Here is a 19,944-nt window from a genome sequence, read left to right as displayed (position 1 = left end):
AAATTCTTGAATTTCCTTGTCAACAATTTCATCCCTCAGGAGAGAGAAAGCAAAAAAGGGAAACTGCTACTCTGGATTTATTTACAAGGAAAGCTGATTGGTGATAGGACAGTGGCAGTAACCTTGGGGGGGGGCGGATTACCATGCATTGTAGAATTTGTTCATGCAAAGTAAGGAAGCACTTGAATATAATTTCAAGCAGATTTCAAAAAGTCCAGATGTGAACTAGATTAATGCCAAAGAGATACCTCAGAAGGGACTATGGATCAAGAGGATTGGGAAGTTTTCAATACTTAATTCAGTGTAAACAATGACAAATTATTCTAATAAGTGAAACTATATAGACATCAACTCTGAATTTAAAGGAATGAAAACAAAAAGGTAAGAGGAAGGTGATATAACCAAGGAAAAATATAAAAGAAAAGCATAAACTCATGAAAATAGAGTTGGAAAGGTTAACAATAAATGAAATGAAACATAAAAATTATTCAATATGAATATGACAACTTTTAAGGGCATATTTGTAGCAATAAGTTGAATAAAGGGACAGGAAAACTTCATTACTTGGGCTAGAATCCCAAAATGATCAATTCTCATGGATGGAAAGGTTATCTAGTCCAATCTACACTTGAAAAAAGCAACATCTCTATACTATACCTGACAAGTAGGTCATCTACTTTTTCTCTCTAGTACAAGAAAATAGATTATTTCCCCTATATTTTTTCTATGAATTTCCTTGTGTTTTTAATGGTTTATAAGGCTGCTCATTCTGTTTTTGGCTAACTTTAGTTAGAAATTTTTCATTATATCAATCTTCAATTTGCCTCTTTTACCAGTGACTCTGAATTTCATTCATAGGGACTAGGAAAAAAAGAATTCTAATGCTTCTTTCATAACTATTGAAGAAAGTTATCCTACCCCCCTTAAGTCTTCTCAAAGTTAAATATTCCTATTTCCTTTAAACAATATTTACATAGAATGATTCTGAGACCCTTCACTATTCTAATTGTGAGAAATTAACTTGATGTATCAGATGAAGAGGACAAGAGCAGTACAAGAGGAATTGTCTCCTCCCCCACCTTGGGTGCTACTCTTCTTTAAATGCAGTCAAAGATTTCATTCTATTTTTCCTGTTGTATCATACTTGCCTAATGTTACCTTATTATTCCCTAAAACTCCCAGATCATTTTCAGACAAACTGTATTCTAGTCATACTCTTATCCTATTTATATTTGTTTCAGATTACATATTTATCTCTATCAGATGTAATCTTATTAGCCTAAATCTAATGTTTTAGCTTATCAAGAACATTTTTGGATCTTGGACCAATTGTTGAAATATATTAGCTTTTCCCTTCCAGTTTCTTTCATCTACAAATTGCATAACCCATATCATCTGTATCTTTAGGCAAATATATATATATATATATATATATATATATATATATATACACACACACACATACACACACACACACACATATATATATATATATATATATATTTTGTGATCATCCATAATATTTTCTTTTTGTTTTCAGCCAGGAATATACTGGAGTAACTATTAAGGCTTACTTGGGAGAGCAAAGTTATAAAATTTTTTGACTGAACATTTACTCCTAAGAAATCACTAAAAAATTTGGGCTTGATTTATTGTGATTATCTAGACTTAAGGAAGTGTTAATAATGCAGATCAAACTTAAGAGTGAATGTGCTTACAATTTTTTTTCTAACAAGCATGATTTTTAAACATTTATATGCATGCCCCTATTTCCAACCTGTTTTTAGTAAGAAGGTCAATGTGGATGTGGTCCAGTTATTTCAATAACTTTGAATTATTTAAATACTATGTCAACTCACTGGTTGCTTGAATTATTTCAGTACTATGTAAACTCACTGGCTACTAGTCAAAGATTACAATTAAAAGTGCTAATTTTTAGCAATCTCTATTATCTTTTCAACTACTTCACCATCATCAATTTGAAAGCATATTCTACAGGAATAAGAGTCATTTTCCACAGTTGTTAAAATGACTTTGATCTGAGGAAATTGATATCATTATATCTATCTTACCAAGCAATTCTTATTTTCTGTAATGCCTTGATTTCCTTTAGACCCTTGGGTATTAGCCATATGACCTACTGTTGCACTCTAACTACTGACTTTTGTTATTTTCATTGATCCTATACCCTAAGGATCACTGGGCTTTTTGATTTATACTTTCTATAAATGAAACTTTCTATATATGTTGTCTCCCTTAACTAGAAAGTGAACTTCTTAAGTAGAGACTTTCTTGCCTTTCTATGTGCAACCTAGCCCTTAACACAGGCTTTGGAGTATAGTTATGCTCAATAGGAGCAGCTAAGTGACAACAGTAATCAGAATATAAGACCTAGAATCAGTAAGACTCATCTCTCTGAGTTCAAATCTGAACTCAGACACTTATGTAGCTTTGTGACCCTAGGCAAGTCACTTAACCTGTTTGCCTCAGTTTCCTTATCTATAAAATGAACTGGAGAAAGAAATGGCAAACTATTCTAGTATCTTGTTAAGAAAACTCAAAATGGGTTACAAAGAATTGGTCATGACTGACAATGAATAAATAAACAACATCTGGTTTTATATTTCATTCCATTGTATTATCTTGCTCAAAAATATTTATGTGGATAAAAAAAATAAATATGTGGATCAATCTTCTAGGGAAGAGCTATTACATTCCTAGCTTGGATTCTTCAGGTAGATATATTCACATCCTTTCCAAATTAATGGAATCTTTAGAGCTTTTTCCTCTGTGTTATAAGGCATCAGAAAAGAGTGTGTGTGTGTGTGTGTGTGTAATATATATCGTCAAACCATATACTCATAAAATAGTTTATTCTAGATATCACTAATGTACTACAGAATGACCACCACACTATTCTAGTACAAAAACCATGAAATTTTGTGCACTCATTTACATTAATTCTTAAGAAAATACTTTCTGCCTTTCTATTTTACTTTTTTAAAAATAAGATTAATTTTTTGCAGATTTTAGATTCTTTTGAATAATCAAGCTGCCATAAATATATCATCATTCATTCTTTATTATTGCATCAAATCATAACCTTCCTCATTGCCAAGAGCCATACATTCTGTTTTCTTGATTCTTTCTGAAAGATTTTAAGTGAAATCACTTAAAATTTGTTTCAAAATCTTATTTAAATTCCCACTGGAAATATTATGTTGTGTGGAAACTCAAGTTCCTTCACCCAAGTTTTTATATATTAGAACAATTGCTTTAAAAGTGGTTCTGAAACAAGTCATAACTAGGAAGAAGGAAATAAATTATTTAGATGAAAATAAAAGCAGATAAAATCCTATAATTCTTCAGAAGGAAAAAATCCTAATTAGAAAAAAAGATCACAGTGATTTCATTTTGTGGCAAGGGGCATTCTCTATATCTATAATGTCTTCTTTATTCCATATGCATAGAAGGAGAGGAGAGGAGAGGGGAGGAGAGGAGAGGAGAGGGGAGGGGAGGTAGGAAAATAGAGAATGGCTATTGCCCTCTCTCTTCCAAATCCTGCCATTCTAAAGGAACACAAAATTGGAAAGAAAAGCAAACTTGTCAGAAATACATTTATACAAGGCAAAAATCTGTCAAAATTGAACTGCACATTGGTTTCATTCGATTTATCCTTCTTTTGTTTTTGTTGTCAGTTCTACTAACTATGATTTCTCTGCAATTATAAAACTCTGATCACACATAGGGTTGTTGTTATATCAAATGTAGTTATAGCTAGTTTAACGGAGGAACACATTACTAATATGTTTTGGAGCACATACCGACATAATAGACTAATGTGGTTCTTTTCCTGTGAAATCTGCCCTTAAATGTACACACACACACACACACACACACACACACGCACAGATACATGTTATCTTATAAAATTTAAAAGCAATAGTAATTTAATCAAGAAGTTACCCTTCATTCTACCCTTCATCTACTCTTCATTTTCATTCCATCAGTATTTTAACATATATATATATATATATATATATTATATAATATATATACGTAGCTCAAAGAAGAGGCATAATTAACGTGTCTTAGTATTAACAAAACCAATAATAATATTCAATCCTTAGTATTGTCTCAAGTAATCTCCTGTTTCACATACCCAAATCATGAGATAAGCATTACCTCTACAACTAAGGTTTCGTTGGTTGGTCCAGAAGAGGATAAAGACTCTGGTTGATTGTATGATCGTCTGTAGTCAAAGCTAGTGCCAGAAAACTTGTATCGGCCAGGCCAGTCCACTGTCCAGTAACCATTCAGATAGTATCTTTTGAGGGTATTACGCACAGCAATATAGGAGGTAGATACATTCACTTCATATATATGGATACTGCGGGCACCAGCAGGAATGGTGACTATCTGATAGTATTCTAAATCAAAGGAAATGAGAACATGTAGTATTTTGTATAAATCTGCCAGGACAAAGACTAAGGTATTTCTGTTCTTTGTAGCTCAGACCTGGGTATAGAGGCACTATTCACATTAGAATGAGTATGAATATCTGTTTTGGCAATTATTTGCTTTAGAAGTATGAATCACTTTTTAAAATTGGAGCAGAGCTGTTGTAATTTTGATTATTCCTACAAACCACTTTTACTCAAACAGCCTAGCAACCACTCAAAACAAAAACTTAAGAGCCATTATCTTAAAACAGGAAATGAAAAAAATATAAGATTCTGCTGAAATTCGGGACCCCTACAGCTTTCACTATTCACTTCAAGTCCATCCCTCTAAGAAGTTTTAACTTGAAACTCCCATAGAAAACCCAGCGAGTAGCTATAAAATACTCACGATTTGTGTAGTGATGTTTAGCATAATGACCCTTGTAAAATCTGCAACTCGAATTATTTCCTTTGCATACCCCACAAGAGTCTTCAGTGGCACTAGAACCAAGGACATGGTCACAGCCAACTGTCTGGAGAACATGAGATCACATATTATTTGTAAAATGCTGAAGAAGAAGAATTGATACTTATATAATGCTTTAATGTTGCAAAGTATATTACACATCCTTATTTTTAAAAACCAATCTCAAAAAACCCCTTAGGTGCTAGGTGTATGATTATCCCTTTTATCAACAAGAAAAACAGGGGCTTTGAAGAATTGGTTTCCCTATGGTCATAGAGTTACTAAATATGAAAAACAAAATGTGAAGTTAGGTTATCTTGAATCCCAATTTAGTATCCTATTCATGCTATATCATACTGCCTCATAGAACATAAACAAAACATTCAATTCTATTCAATTTAACAGACATTTATTAATCACAGGTAATATGCTAGGTACTACTGGACCAAAGAACAGAAAAAAATGGTTCCTTCCCTGAAAGAGCTTATAGAAATCATGGTAAGATACTCCTTCATAGTATTTTTTTTGCATGAAAATTAATAAAATTACATTGCCTAATCAAATTATCAAAGAAGTATGTATTAAGCAGCTATGTACAGAGCAGCTATACTCTTATACGTACATAAAAGAATATTCAAAGCCCCAATTGTAAGGCCTATATTACCTCCAAAAAAATTTCTGCATATCAATATTTTCTCAAACCCTAAATGAATTCTTATTATTATTATGCATTACTGTATGGACATAAAAGAAAGTGACATTCAGAGAATATCAATTAGAATATTGGTTGGAATTTATTTCACTTATGATATTGGTAGTTTTATATAAATGTAGAGTATATAGAGAGAAATATTTGATTCTACATGAAGATATCATCAAAGTGGTGAAATAATTACCATTTTATTTTCTGGAAAATTTTCTTTTTCACAAATCTTTACTGTGCTTCATACTATGCCCCTTTGCAGTTTACCACATAATCAAAAGCAAGAAAAATATTGTGAAGCAATTCAATAGATCTAAGAGGAATGATGTATTTTATTAATCAGTTTTAAATGAGAAGTTAGAAAAGTCTATAAATAGATTATTTAATTTCAACCCTCTCACTTTTCTAACAACAAAAGACTGAGATTTTCTGTGCAACTGCTCAAGGGTACAGTATTTAGCTGAAGACAAACCTGGGATTATAACTCAGTTCTCCTGACCTCCCTCTCCTAAGTTTAAAACTAGTACTTAAAAATCAACAATTCTATGTTTGTGCTTGCAATTCTAGTATCTGAAATGGCAACTTATTTGAGTAATTAAATTAAGACTACAAGTGAATACCTTTTCATCATTATTACCTCACATATCCCATCTATACACACATTGCGGGTATCCTCTGAGCATGGTGTCCCATCTTTCACTTTATTTGACAAAGAAAAGAAGAAATCAAATCCTTCTGCGATACAGTAGAGTTTGCATAAGTCCTGATCTTAAAAAAGAAGAGAAAAACACAAGCAAGAAAGATACTTTACCTATAAACATTTCTCTGAAATTTGGGGTTGGGATAATGTCTTATATTGAGAAAATGTCCTTACATTTGTCATATATCTCTAGGAAATAACCCAAGTATAGTCATTCATTTTAAAAGAGTGTCTTCAGGTTGCCAAATTTCATCATACTTTCTTCTTCCTTAAAACTTCATTAGACTAACTAAAATACTGCAACATTCTTTTTTAAATAGTAGGTTTTACTTCTATCCCCATGTAAGAATCTCTGCCAAAAAGGAGTACTTAGGTACTTAAAATGCATGATGAAATACCATTAATAACCACTAAGCTGGATCATAAAATAAGTGGAGGGTACTTTTATCCTGATAAAGAGAAAAATGTGTAGATGAAATCTCCAGAGTATAGTTCTTTGTACAGACTTGGATTTGAGAGAAAAAAAAAAAACTAGAAAGTGGAGAACATGAATATTATCATATTTTTAAAGTCTTGTAAGGAAACCTTCTTGGAGTAATCCATTGCAATATTTTAACAACTTACAGAGTCAAAATCAATTAAGTCTATTTCTTCTTGTCCTGAGATTCTTTGTCCCCCACTTAGTGCTGTCTAAAGAATTTCCATAGCGTTCAATATTAAGATCCATGTCCTTTTCTTGCAATTATAAGAGCTGAGTTGTACTAGGAATTATGTGAATATTAAATATAGACTTACTATGGAAAATAATGTTTTAAGAGAAGTTGCTTATCATAGAATTATAGCTGGTTTTGAGCTGGTTGGGGTCTTAAGAGTTCATCTGGCTTAATCCTTTCACTTTTCAAATAAAGAATTTCAGCCTTTCCTAGAAAGGTTAAGTGACCCAAGCTCACACAAGCAGTTTTAGCCTAAGCCAGGCTAAAAACCATGTCTCCTACATCATTCTGTTCCAGGACAGAATTTTTACTACCACTTCTCCAGTTTGTTACAAAATCACCACATAGTTTTGCTTTTGTTGAAGACAAAAAAGAGTGACTTAGAACTGCTTTGTTTCAATTTTCCCTTAAACACTTGCTCTATTCAGAAACTCAAACAGTATGAAAAATGGCATAAACTGTTAAATAAAAATAAACAACTAGCTTTCCAGGATCAATTGAATTCCATTCAACTGAACATTTATTAAATAGCTGTCAGATATTCCTAATGTCTCTGTCACAATGATATCTTTTCCTACACATCAGGTTTCAGACCAACAAGGAATACAAATACTTTTTTTCCCTCCCAATGAAATTCCTGCATGTCTGCTACTAATTTTGTTTTATTATGCCATAATGATGGCAGGGGACAATCTTTTTGATCTGCTCCTAAAAGATTTATTCCTGTACATTCTAAAAATAAGCAACTTAACTTGTATCCTCATAGCAAGAAGCTCCAGTCACTACATGATAGCAATTTTATCAGATTTAAGAAAATATCTGCATATAGTTATTAACATTTCATTCTGCTATTCCAGCAAAGATGCTGCTGACCAGAAGGACAAAAATAACTATAACAATGTCTTTGATATTTCAGACAAAATCTTACACTTATGACCCATCATCAATATGGGCAGCCCCTGGAATTGTTTTCTGACTAACTGTGAAGAATTTTTCCTTATTTACATCCACTCTTCCACTTGCAAGATAAGGTTAAGAATATCATGAGTGGTTTTTGAACAGATCAAAGTTAAACAAACTACACTGAGATGAGACTATGATGTTGTTGCCATTGATACCGGGTAGAAAATAATAGTTATTTCTGAGTTACCCTCAAATGCAACGTCACAGATAGTGTCATCTTCAAACAGAAAAGAATTCTGGAATATAATATAATTTCTATCAATATTTGCTTTGAGATTTACCTTCTACTTGAGTGTAAGGCTTCCATTTGTAGTACCATCCTCGAAACTGTTTACTGTTGTACTCAGCACACTGAATGGTCCTAAAGTCAATGCTATTCTGAGGACAGCTCTGGCTGTTACAAAGTTTGAGTGTCCGGGTAGAACCTTCACAAAATTTTCCTCCATGGGATGGTCTGAAATAAAAATTTAACATTCCTTTTTAAAATGTATTGATGTGTTGAATATAGATTTGTATATTTTCCCAAAGGTACACATCTACTTCATTAACCAGTTTCATTAAGAATGGAGTGTCAGAGCTGATGAAATGACTAAAGTCTTCAAATTCTGAAGGTGAAATAAGAATATTTTACAATACTTAACATACATTAAGCACCTTTTTTATGAGAGGTATTTTTTGCATGAGAGTGTATGAAGGGGCATACAGAATCAATTTTTGCTTTGAGGAATTTCCTCCTCCCATGCCTATTTGTATACTCATCTGCTGAACTGTCAATTATAGAGTTGCTTGGGACACTAATAGATGAAATGACTTGTCTATCCATGGTTATAAATCTAGTCCAAGTTGGAAGCAGGTTTAAACCCAGGTATTCTTTATACAACTAGAATTGTCTCAATTTCAATTCAAGGAACTGAATAAAAAGGCAATAGTTTATTTGAGGCCTTAAAGAATAAGAAAAATTTGGTTTAAAGTCATTTAAAATATTATCTCTTGTTCTTTGCTTATGGGATTTAGAATTGTTCTAGAGATGAACAATTAATTATGTTATGAATATAATATGATTAAGAAGACTAATTTTACTGAGGGCTATCTATTATGTTTTAATCCTGGAGACCAAGATGCTAAATGATGAAACTATTCCTTAGTACACAAGTCAGACTAATAAATATGCTTCCTTTCTTCACCCACCCCTCTCTACCCCACATTCTCATACAAAACTGATGCCCCCATTCACCCACACACTTTGATATCTTCCTTCTTCATGAGCCCCTTGAATTCTTTTACCTCATGAAATTAAATAACAAGAAATGATTTAAAGGTAAATGAAACTATCAGAATGTCCAATTTTTTAGTGAAAAGAATAGAAAAGAGTGAAATTGATTGTTTTGATTGTTCCTTATTCATTTTAGTGTTCCTCTCTATCTTCCCATGTATATAACCCATCCTATTACCAACAGATTCTTATAGGCCATCTTACATTCCAATCAGATGATTTCACATGTGGTACTTATGAAATAATAATAATTTAAATTTCTGTTTTGTCTTGTTATCAAGTTGCTATAAACTTAAAAAATTTGGGGGGAAATAGAAATTATAACTTATTCTGTTCACAATTTTTTTAAACAAATAAGTAGTTTATGAATTCTAAAAGAGGTTCATATTATGATATTTGACTTTAGGAGAGTAAGAGAGTATTTTTTGAATCCTGTGACTTATTAACTTAAAAGTCTAACAGATTGTGTAGGGGAAGTTGGCAAATAAGCACAAAGAAGGCAAATCACATCACTCCTTATTGCATTTCCTCTTTGAAAAAAATTTCTAACTAAACAAAATATTTTAAAAATAGTATTGGATCTGATTTTGCCTTAATAATTAAAACTTTTGATAAAATGAGTCAACTATTTAGTATATTGGCAGCATTTTGATTTATATAATGCTATGATTCTAGGGAAATATGAATTTATTTTTTTCAGAAAGTTTTTGACTTAAAATATTTATATCAATTTCACAGAACTGAGCAATGTGTAATATTTGATTTTTTTTTGTCCAACAACCCAATAGGTTTGAATTATTGATGAAATTAGTTATATGATGCATCTGAGCTGTTCATTCAAAGCTGAAATGATAAATCAAGATATTGGTGGTTTTATTTATATTTTACTAGGGTTTTCCAGGTTTTCATTAATTTTTCAATCTTTAACATAAGAAAGAAAATACAAGACTCCTCTTTCCTTTGGGGAATATCTTAGGATCAAATATATATATATATATATATATTTATATATATGATTTATCTATTTAAATCTTAATTTCTAATTTTCAGAGATATTTATTCTGAGTGAATGAGCTAGTTTTTTATTTAATTTCCAATGTTTCAGAAGTATAATTTTAATATACTATGGTCTACTATAAGAAACTGTATCCTAATGAAGGAAAACCACATTAGGAAAAGTTAGTTATTTTATTTACCCTGGAAAGACCTCATCCTTGTCTCTGAGGTAAGAAAAATTATTCAAATATTTAAAAAACAGAAAAAGAAAATACTGCAAACTTTGAAGGAAGAAGAAATATGATTATTTACCTTGGATTAGTACAGTGACGATCTCGATGAGATATTCCTCCTCCACATGTTCTAGAACAAGGAGACCAACTAGACCAATCTGACCAGTGTCCATGAGTTGGTTTGGGACCTTCATCACCATATTTCACACATTGACCACCACGGCACCACTGCAAAATTAAAGACTTCAGCATGATATTTTTCTCATGTATTATTCACTAGTAACATCTATTTTAAGTGACTTTAATCATCAACCAAGACACTGCAAAAGTTAGTATAACATAATATAGAGACCTCTGCTTGTAACAGAGAACTTTTAAATCATGCTAGTTTATAAAGAACCAGACCTAGAGTCAAGAAGACCTGAGTTCAAATTTGATTGACTATAAGACCTGGACAAGTAACTTAGCTTCTTCATTTGCATAATGGGGATAATAACCTCCCAGAGCTGTTGTGAGTTTTTTAATAATGCTAAATGCTAATAAAGCTAAATCACTTAGCACAGCATTTGGAATAGTAAGCACTATAAAAATGTTAGCAATAATAATTATTATTTTTAAAAGCTATTAGCTTTCAATAAATTCTTACTCCATATACTCTTTTCAGATAGCCTAGTACCTACATAACTTAGATTGAATCCTTTTATTCTAGCATAGGGGCTGAACAGACCCAAACACATACACACACACACACACACACACACACACATCAACCTACAGCACCTGCCTTCTCAACTTTCAGTACATTGAACTGTAACCTCTATTGTAAATTTAGATCAGGGAATTACAAGGCATTTTTTTTATATCTCATTTTAGGTAAAAGCCCAATCTCAAGTGGAAAACTCTAACCATATGGTTCAGCACCTTGTAATTATAGGCCAGTGCCTTTATGCTTTCATTTTAGAACACCTGGTCTCTGTGTCTCCAAGTTATTATTTCTTGGCATGTCCAAGGTCACTCAGCTTTTCCAGAAGATAAAACAATTCAGATAGAATTTCATTTGTCCCCAAACACCACTTGAGATATTATCAGTACAATTTTCTCAAGAGAACTTCACGGCAATCTCAAGTCCTGGTAAGATTTATGTAATTTTTTCTTTCTGTCATTTGTAGGTGATATTTAGGATTTAAAGTTTACTTCAATTGGAGCTCTGACACTTTTGACTCTGCTTGGGATTGTTAAAGGACATTATCAGTTTGTTTGAGTCCTGGCAAAGTATCAAAAGGGGAAAGGGGCACGCCACAATCTTGCCTTACACCTGGCATAATGTGGCTGTAGCATTAGACTACATGGATTCTGCTATAGCTAAGGGAGGAGCTGTCCTTGATTTATATTTAAAAAGAAAGCAACTTTCTTCTTTCTAAGGAACAATATTATCCAAAATATTTATAGAAAACAAAAATTTTAAAGCATGTTATTATTGTGAATGAAGTCTTTTTCATTTGCTTCTTTCCAAAAGCCAGAAATAAACCCCATTTAATGGGAATAAAAAGAATTCACATAAACTTGGGAAAGATTGTAAAACATAGAACTTTGATTTGGAACAGCTTTCTCTGTGATATCTGTCTTCTTTAAAATTCAATTTTCTTTACTTTCCAAAATATTCCAAGATATATTTACTTCTGATGCCTTGACTCTCCCCTCCCCTCCTCTCCTCTCCTCTTCCTTGCATTTGCCTACTGTGTCCCCACCCCCACTCCACTGTCAGAAGCTTACCATATTAATTCTGAACTTATTATAGACATCTGTTCAACCTGTCTCACTGAAGTTGAACTCCTGAGTTTAAAAGATCCAATGGACTCAGGCTCCACAATACCAGTGATTCTAAGCATGCACTACCATATCTGGCTTTTTCCCTTGCTTTTTAACCTCCTTTGAGATATTTAGCAAGACCTCAGTGTTCTCCTCTATGATCTTCAAATTCTATCACCAACTTGAATCTCTTCTCTAAGTTTCCTCTGCATCCCCTAGGCTGTTGTACTTGTCTAATTGAATTTCTTGTCATTGCGCCCCCTTTCTTTTCCTAATGTACCTCCAATTTCTGGTCAATCAGTTTCAAAACTTTAGGGTCATCCAGTACTTAAAGCTTCTACATTAGTCCCAATGTATCCTTCTCAATATCTCTTTCATCTTCACCATAGTTCAAATTTTAAACCTTCATCATCTTACCTTGACATAAATCTATCCCAATAACTGCTGCTACATATGTTTCCATAAAGCATAAAGTTTCATAATGTTATTCTACTTTTCAGAAATCTTTAGGGGCTCCTTATTATAGGATAAAGCCTAAATTCCTTCACCTTTCTTTCAATACCTTATCTGTTCTTACTTCTCTATATGTATCTTCTTCAATCAGAGCAAGATTCTTGAAGTCAGTTATCCAAACTTTCCTTTATTTGTTTTCCTGAATCTGTAGCTTTTCTCATATTAGAAATGCTCACCTTTTTTTCTTCTTCAATTTTTGGAATTATACAAATTTCACTCATCTATTTAGCTCCAACTCATATTGTAGCTCCTTTGTAGGGCCTCCGCTTCCACTTTGGCCAACAGAGAGCTTTTTCATTTTTAAATTTTTATAGGATATATTATGAAAATTGCTGATTCAGACTCTGACATATTTCCTCATAATATCTTTATTATTTAATTCTTTTATTATTAATCTTGTCACAGCTGAAGAATTTATCATTTAGTTGACAACTCATATGTGGGAAGCTTCTCTGTACTTCACTGGGCAATAGATACTGTCTGTCGATGATAATTTATAAAAAGTCTTTTGGACTTGGTAGAGTCTCCTCAGGTTTGTTCTTCACTAATACAACTTTTATGGACCTGGAGTAACCTCCAAGACTAGATAGAATAGGACTTTTGTCAAATTAAGACTAGAAGAGATAATGTTAAGCACTAAGTAATTATATTCCAATTATCAACAATGGTGCCCAAAACATTTACTCATAGTGCCTACCATCATGTTATGTACATGGTAGGTACTTTACAAATATTTCTTGAGTGAATGTGAAGGTAATTATAATCCCCCAATTCTGAAGAACTGCATTTAAAATTTTAAATCAATCATCAAGATGTAGTTATAAGACATTTCATGTGCTTTTATGATACACTGACTCAATAACTGATCCCTCCTCCACTACCCCAAATTTACCCAATAGCATTTTACTTCTTGAAACAGAGAATTTTTTCCCCAATTGCTTAAATATAAATCCAAACCAAATGTTTCTAGGTGTGCAGAAGATACAGAGAAAATTAATATTTGAGAGGTAATTTTGCATGTATATTTTTCCCAGGAATTAAAAGACTCTACAATAGCAAGAAATTGTCTTACTCTGTGCCCTTCAAGTCAATGCAATTTCAACTAAGCATCTGTGTTATACTTGGGATCTCTATTATAATTATTCTCTAGCTGTAGGCAAATGATAGAGTAGTGGTTATCTAAAGAAAGAAAACCAACAAAAAAACAAAGCTGTACAACTACATGCCTGAAATGAAGGATGATTCATGAGCTCAAAGAGAAAGTCTGTGAGCCATCCAGTAAGTGCTCACCTTTCTGAAAAATTTCACTTTGAAAACTAAAACCTGGCCATAATAAGGGTAAGGAATCCTATCCAGCTAAAAACAGTGGCAAACTCTTCACTTTCCTCTTCCAATTAGAATTTTCCAAGTATCAGTCATAGAGAGTTGATATTCTAAAGAAACCGCAAGTGACATGTATTCAATGTGTTGTTTTCATTGTGGATTAAATCATTTAATGCCTACCCACTTCACAAGATGGAATTATACTAACACATAGTCCTATAAGCTGTTGAGTTAAAGAAGTCAACAAACATAAAATGGATGACATTTGATTTGCACTAAACTTAACCTACTAAAGATTAATTACTCTCACATATTATTCTTGGACGAGAGTGCTTCCCTTCTTTTCTGCCTGCCAATCACTATTGCAATCATGAAACCTAAAAGCATATATCAGCTTTGATGTTCATATCTGTCTGTAGTCACCTTGAAATATGCACAGGATGTGAGAGTTATATGCTTGTGAACTTGAATCTAATAGAACAAATACTTATTTTTCAAATTTAAAGCTAACATCACTCAAAAGAAAATGCAACCAAAGAAACTCAACAAAGGGAAACTAGATTTACTTCAGTGTTTTGGGTTGGACAGTCTTCTTCATGATGGTCTCATGTTCTAAAATGAAATATATTTTTAGATCTAAGAAAAAAATGAGAAAGTTAGGAGGGGGCAATTGTGTGTTCTTGCATTGTTGTCAGAGTTTAGTTTGTGGACCTAATGGCAAGAATGATATTTTATAATATGACTACTTAGTGTGTGCATCATATAGGAATTCATTTTATAATCTAGTTCTCTTTTGTTTTTTTCAAAGGTTCTTTTATTTTATCCATCTATTTGCAGTAAAATGACAGGATTGGCTTCACATGATGAAAATGAATTCTTTTTGCTCTAGAGATGAAGAGCACTATATAGTTCTGCTATTCTTTCACGGCCATGTCAGTGCTTTAATATTTTCTTTTTCTTTTTAAAAGTACAGAGCAGAGTTTTCCTCTGCTGCCTGACAAATATTCAGTGGGAACATATTTACTTCCTGTTCAGTGCAAACTCTGTTATCTTGAATTAACTTGGTCTTCACTGTGTTCCAGTCACTAGAATATAACTAAAGGCAAAAGAAGCAGCCCTGCCTTGAAGAGTTCAATACTCCAGGTGGGAGAGACAACATAAAAATTACCACATTAAGTACATGTATATCCCTGCACACACAAAACACATATATGCATATGTATATAAAAATGTATGTACATATACAGAGAGATATATGTAATATTTACAAAAGTATATACACAATAGATGGAAGATAAACTTGGAGGGAAAGCACTATTACTGGGGACAGACTAGAAAAAGACTGTGCAGAAGGTAGGGTTTAAGTTGAATCTTGAAGGAAACTAGAGAATTATGGGAAAGTATCATAGATAGGGGGGACAAATGTGGAATCAGGAGATAAAAAATACCATGTTTAGGTATATCAAATTGATGTGTCACCAGACCATAGAGTATGCCAAAGGGAGTAAAGTATAAGACTAAGAGATAGGATGGAGGAAAGACTGAAAAAATCTTTAAGTGATGAGCAGAACACTGTATATTTTATTCTGTAGGTAATAGGAAACCACTGGCATTTCCTGAGGGGGTGGGGGGACTTTGTCATAATGTCAGACCTATCCATTAGGATAATCACATTGCTAGCTAAGTGAAAAATTGATTGAACAGGGACGCTAATGATTGGATCTAAGATTATGAGTCTGCATCAGGATGGTGATTGAGTAAGGAGAAGGAAATTACATCAAGAGATTTTATGGAGGTAGAAGGGACAAAACCTGGAAAAGTTGAATATGTTGAGTAAGTATGAGATAAAAGGAAGATGATCCTTCTTTTGTGAGTAATTGGGAGGCTGAATGGATCACTAACAATAAAAAGGAAGCTTGAAGAGGGGAAGATTTGGTGGAGGGGGTGAGGAGGGGGAAGATAATGTGGTCTAATTTGGACATGTTGAGTTTCAGATGTCTACGAGTCAAAAACTAACCATCCAAAAGCTCTGTAGTAATGAAAGATTCTAGATCTGGAGAGATTGGGCTTGATAGAGATCCATGAATCATGTGCATAGAGATGAAAACTGAATTCATGATGATTCCAGAGTGGAAATGAATACAGAGGGAAGTGAGAAAAAGGGCCCATGAAACCCATGACTAATGGGTATGGCCTTTTGAAGTGCCAGCAAAGGAGATTAAGAAAGTATGATTAGATAGTTAAGAGGGGATTCAAGAGAAAGTATCCTTGAACTGTGGAGAGGAGAGTACAATCAGGGAGATTCACACTATAAAAGGATGAAAGAAAAGTTAAGCATGATAAGGAATCAGAAAAAGTAATTGGATTTGGTTATTAAGAGATCTATGGTGACATTGGAGGAACTAGCTATAGTCAAATGAGATTGATAGCCAGATTGCAGAAGAGACAGTGATGTCCTGATTACAGATGATTTCTCAAGTTTAGCTGAGAAAGAGAAAATAAATGTAAGATAGTAGCAAACAGATGATAGTGGGGATGGTGAGAGACAGACAGACAGAGACAGAGAGACAGAGAGTCAGAGAGACAGAGAGAATCTGAGAGAGACAGAGAGACAGAAAGACAAAGAGACAGAAATAGAGATAGAGACTGACAGAAACAGAGACAGAGGTGATGGGTAAATATAGAGGATTCTTTTTAGAAAGGACAAGGGGTTCCTCTATGTAAGAAAAGAGTGAAAGTTGATATAGTGGGGAAAGATGTCCATGTTATATGAGATGAAATAGAGGGAAGAAGATGGAAATATATATATATATACATATATATATGTATATATATATATATATATATATATATATATATATATATATATATATATATATCAAATTGCCCCCATTTTGAAAGTTAAGTAGTTAAGTGTGAAGCAAAGTGCTCATCTAAGAGGGGTGGGAAGACTTGAAAAAGCATAAAAATATTTGGAATAGCTGCTCTGGTGAGTGAGTGAACTCATTAGGGAGGTAAAAGAATTACTTTATTACAATGAAAGCACAGTTGAGTTTATGTAATGTAATAGACCTAAACAACATGATTTTGTGATTTTCTTTACTTCTGTTCAGTAGGGCAAAATTAGGAAAGAAAGTGATAGATAATATATGTCCTCTAAAGCTGAGGTTTGACAAAGCATGATTGGCAAAAGGAAAAAGGAACAAGATAATTTGGTACAGAGGATTATGCAGATATGAATTTACTTTCCAGAGAACTGAGAAAGAGAGGGAATAAGAAAACAGTCAGTGCAAGAGTGATGATCTGGGAAAGAACTGAAGTACTAAAGGTCACTATCATCTGACAAAGAACAGTATTAGATTTGAAAAGTAGAGGGAAAGATGAAATGATGTGGTCAGATAATTTTCAGAATTCATAGATATTAAAGTAGAATATTAGTAGGTGATGGCAAAATCCCTTAAGGGTTAATTGCTAGAGGGTTGGACTTGGAGTCAGGAAGACCTAAGTTCCTATACCTTAGTTTCCTTTTCTGTAAAATCGTAGGTTTAGATTTAGTTTCTTAGATACCCTCCAGTTATGACTACACAATCCTATGATAGCTTCAATATAAGATTGATTAGATTTACATACTATCTCTGGGTGTTTTATGAGTGGGGGATGGCATTGACAGAGAGACAGACAGAAAATGTAGAGGAAAAAAAAGAAGAAAGTCATCTATATCCCAATGCATTTTTTGAGAAGGAAAAATAGAGGAGCAAAAGTATATAATACATTATAATAATGCTATTTGACAATTAATTACTCTTACCATGTCATGACCACAAATAGTACCTTCTGCAGCTGGCATAAATTTTGTTTCACATTTTCTTCCAATTCGATGGCACCACAGTGCTTTACATATATCCTAAAGGGAGAAATGAAAGATCAGAAGATCACTAGCAAAATAGTTCAACTAGTCTTGCCTCTACTATTTTCTAATCTTGTGATCTCATATATATATATATATATATATATATATATATATATATATATATATATAATATTTATTTCCATTTAAAGTGGGGAAGACATAGTCTAATTCATTGAGTTAATATAACAGCTTAAGAATATAACATATAAAATCTATTGCTTTTATATGAATAATTATTGCAAAATCAAGGACAAATTCCTTTGTGGCCATAAATAGAATATTTTATGAAAAATTTTTCCAACATTTAAATGATATATGTTATACTTTCCTCTACTACAACCCTCCTTTTTTTAATACATTGTTATTATAGAAGAGCAGATAAGTGGTATAGTGGATAGAATGCCAGACCTGGACTCAGAAAGACTTGAGTTCAAAGGCTGAACATCAGATACATACTGGTTGTGCAATCATGGGCAAGTCACTTCACCCTGTTTCCTCAGTTTTCTCATCTGTAAAATGATCTGGGTAAGGAAATGGCAAACTATGCCAAGATAAACCCCAAATGGGGTCACAAAGAGTTGGGCATGACAGAAATGATGGCAACTACATGATAGATTCTTCAGAGTTAAATATTTTGGTTTCAAAACATTTATCTTTTCAATGATGTGTTTTCAGGTACAATTTACTTCTCTCTAATGTCAAAAGTTCCTTTCTATTACATAATTACCAAAATCATACTATTAAGCAATTTCATAAAAGCAATTTATTTTATTTTCTGCTATTATTTCTTGAGTCTTGTTCTCTTTAAAATAATAGATCATGGGAGGTTATGGCTTTGTCAGTTTCTGAATAAATTCCTCATATAATAACTACCTGTGAATGCTCCATTAATAAGATAAAATGTTGATGTTTTAACATTGGCACCCAATTCTAATTATACTGGAGCTATTTGTAATCATACATGGCTCAAATAAATAAGAAAGCAAGTTTCATTATTTTAAGAGATGCTAAGAGGATATCTGAGTAGAATTAGAGTGAAAAAAGTTATCTCACTATTCATTGCCATGTTTTATGTGGTGCCAAAAATAATTTCTCCTCCCCATATAACAACAACTACAATAGTAAGAGTGTTACTGTGACTGATCTTGCTTTACCAGCCCCAGTTTTTCAGCCTCTCAGTGAGCCCCCTCCTTATATTAACTAACACTTTGGTTTGGAAGACAGAATTCTTAGCCAAACTGACAGTGACAAATTAAAGACATAAGGAATTTGGCCCTAGACCTGCTGGAATGAAAACAGCAGCCTGAACTCCCCTGATCCCCTAATGAAAAGACAGAGCTCAGTTTCCCACCAAAGATGACTACAGACTGATATAGCACAGAAGGATAAACAGAGCTCTCTTGATGGGGTTTGAATGTGTGGGACTCATAGTCTGGTGATAGAAAATGTCAAATGTCTTGCTAAAAGAACTGTCTGGGCAGAATATACTCATATGTTCCCTTTAAAGGTAAATTTAGGACACTGATGACACATGTTACTGATACAGGAGGTTGGCTGGGTGAGAGAGAGAGAGAGAGAGAGAGAGAGAGAGAGAGAGAGAAGGTATACTGCCTTTGAAGATAAGTTGTGAATCATTTGGGAACAGTGAGAGAATCCAGACATCAACTGGTATAACCCAGGGCACTAGCAGGAATCTAAAGAGATGAATGATGGCAATCTGTTCAAGGGAAAATTTAGGAAAAACCTAAGAGTATATATAGACCAGTAGGAAGTCTTAAGTATGGTATCTAAGACTAATAGTATAATGATACTATGAAAAATAATAAGTAGCTAATAGTTATATAGCACCTATATGTTATACTTTCCTCTACTACACTTTTACATTTGTTCTATCATTTGA

At 33.0% G+C, this 19,944-nt stretch overlaps 1 protein-coding gene across 1 annotated transcript in view; it reads right to left on the bottom strand.

The window, feature by feature from the left end:
• ADAMTS16 (ADAM metallopeptidase with thrombospondin type 1 motif 16) overlaps window positions 1–19,944 on the bottom strand; it is a 245,374-nt gene that overhangs the window by 106,605 nt on the left and 118,825 nt on the right. The window contains exons 11-16 of the mRNA XM_074208590.1: window positions 17,943–18,038; window positions 10,569–10,717; window positions 8,269–8,441; window positions 6,249–6,379; window positions 4,852–4,975; window positions 4,186–4,430 (exon numbers count right to left, since the gene is read on the bottom strand). Of these exons, the coding sequence (XP_074064691.1) occupies window positions 4,186–4,430; window positions 4,852–4,975; window positions 6,249–6,379; window positions 8,269–8,441; window positions 10,569–10,717; window positions 17,943–18,038 (918 nt within the window). The remainder of the gene's footprint in view (window positions 1–4,185; window positions 4,431–4,851; window positions 4,976–6,248; window positions 6,380–8,268; window positions 8,442–10,568; window positions 10,718–17,942; window positions 18,039–19,944) is intronic.

The sequence above is a fragment of the Macrotis lagotis genome, chromosome X (assembly GCF_037893015.1).
Source record: "Macrotis lagotis isolate mMagLag1 chromosome X, bilby.v1.9.chrom.fasta, whole genome shotgun sequence".
Taxonomy (NCBI): Eukaryota; Metazoa; Chordata; class Mammalia; order Peramelemorphia; family Peramelidae; genus Macrotis; species Macrotis lagotis.
The sequence above is the reverse complement of the archived record's forward strand: the minus strand, read 5'-3'. Positions and strand labels throughout refer to the sequence as shown.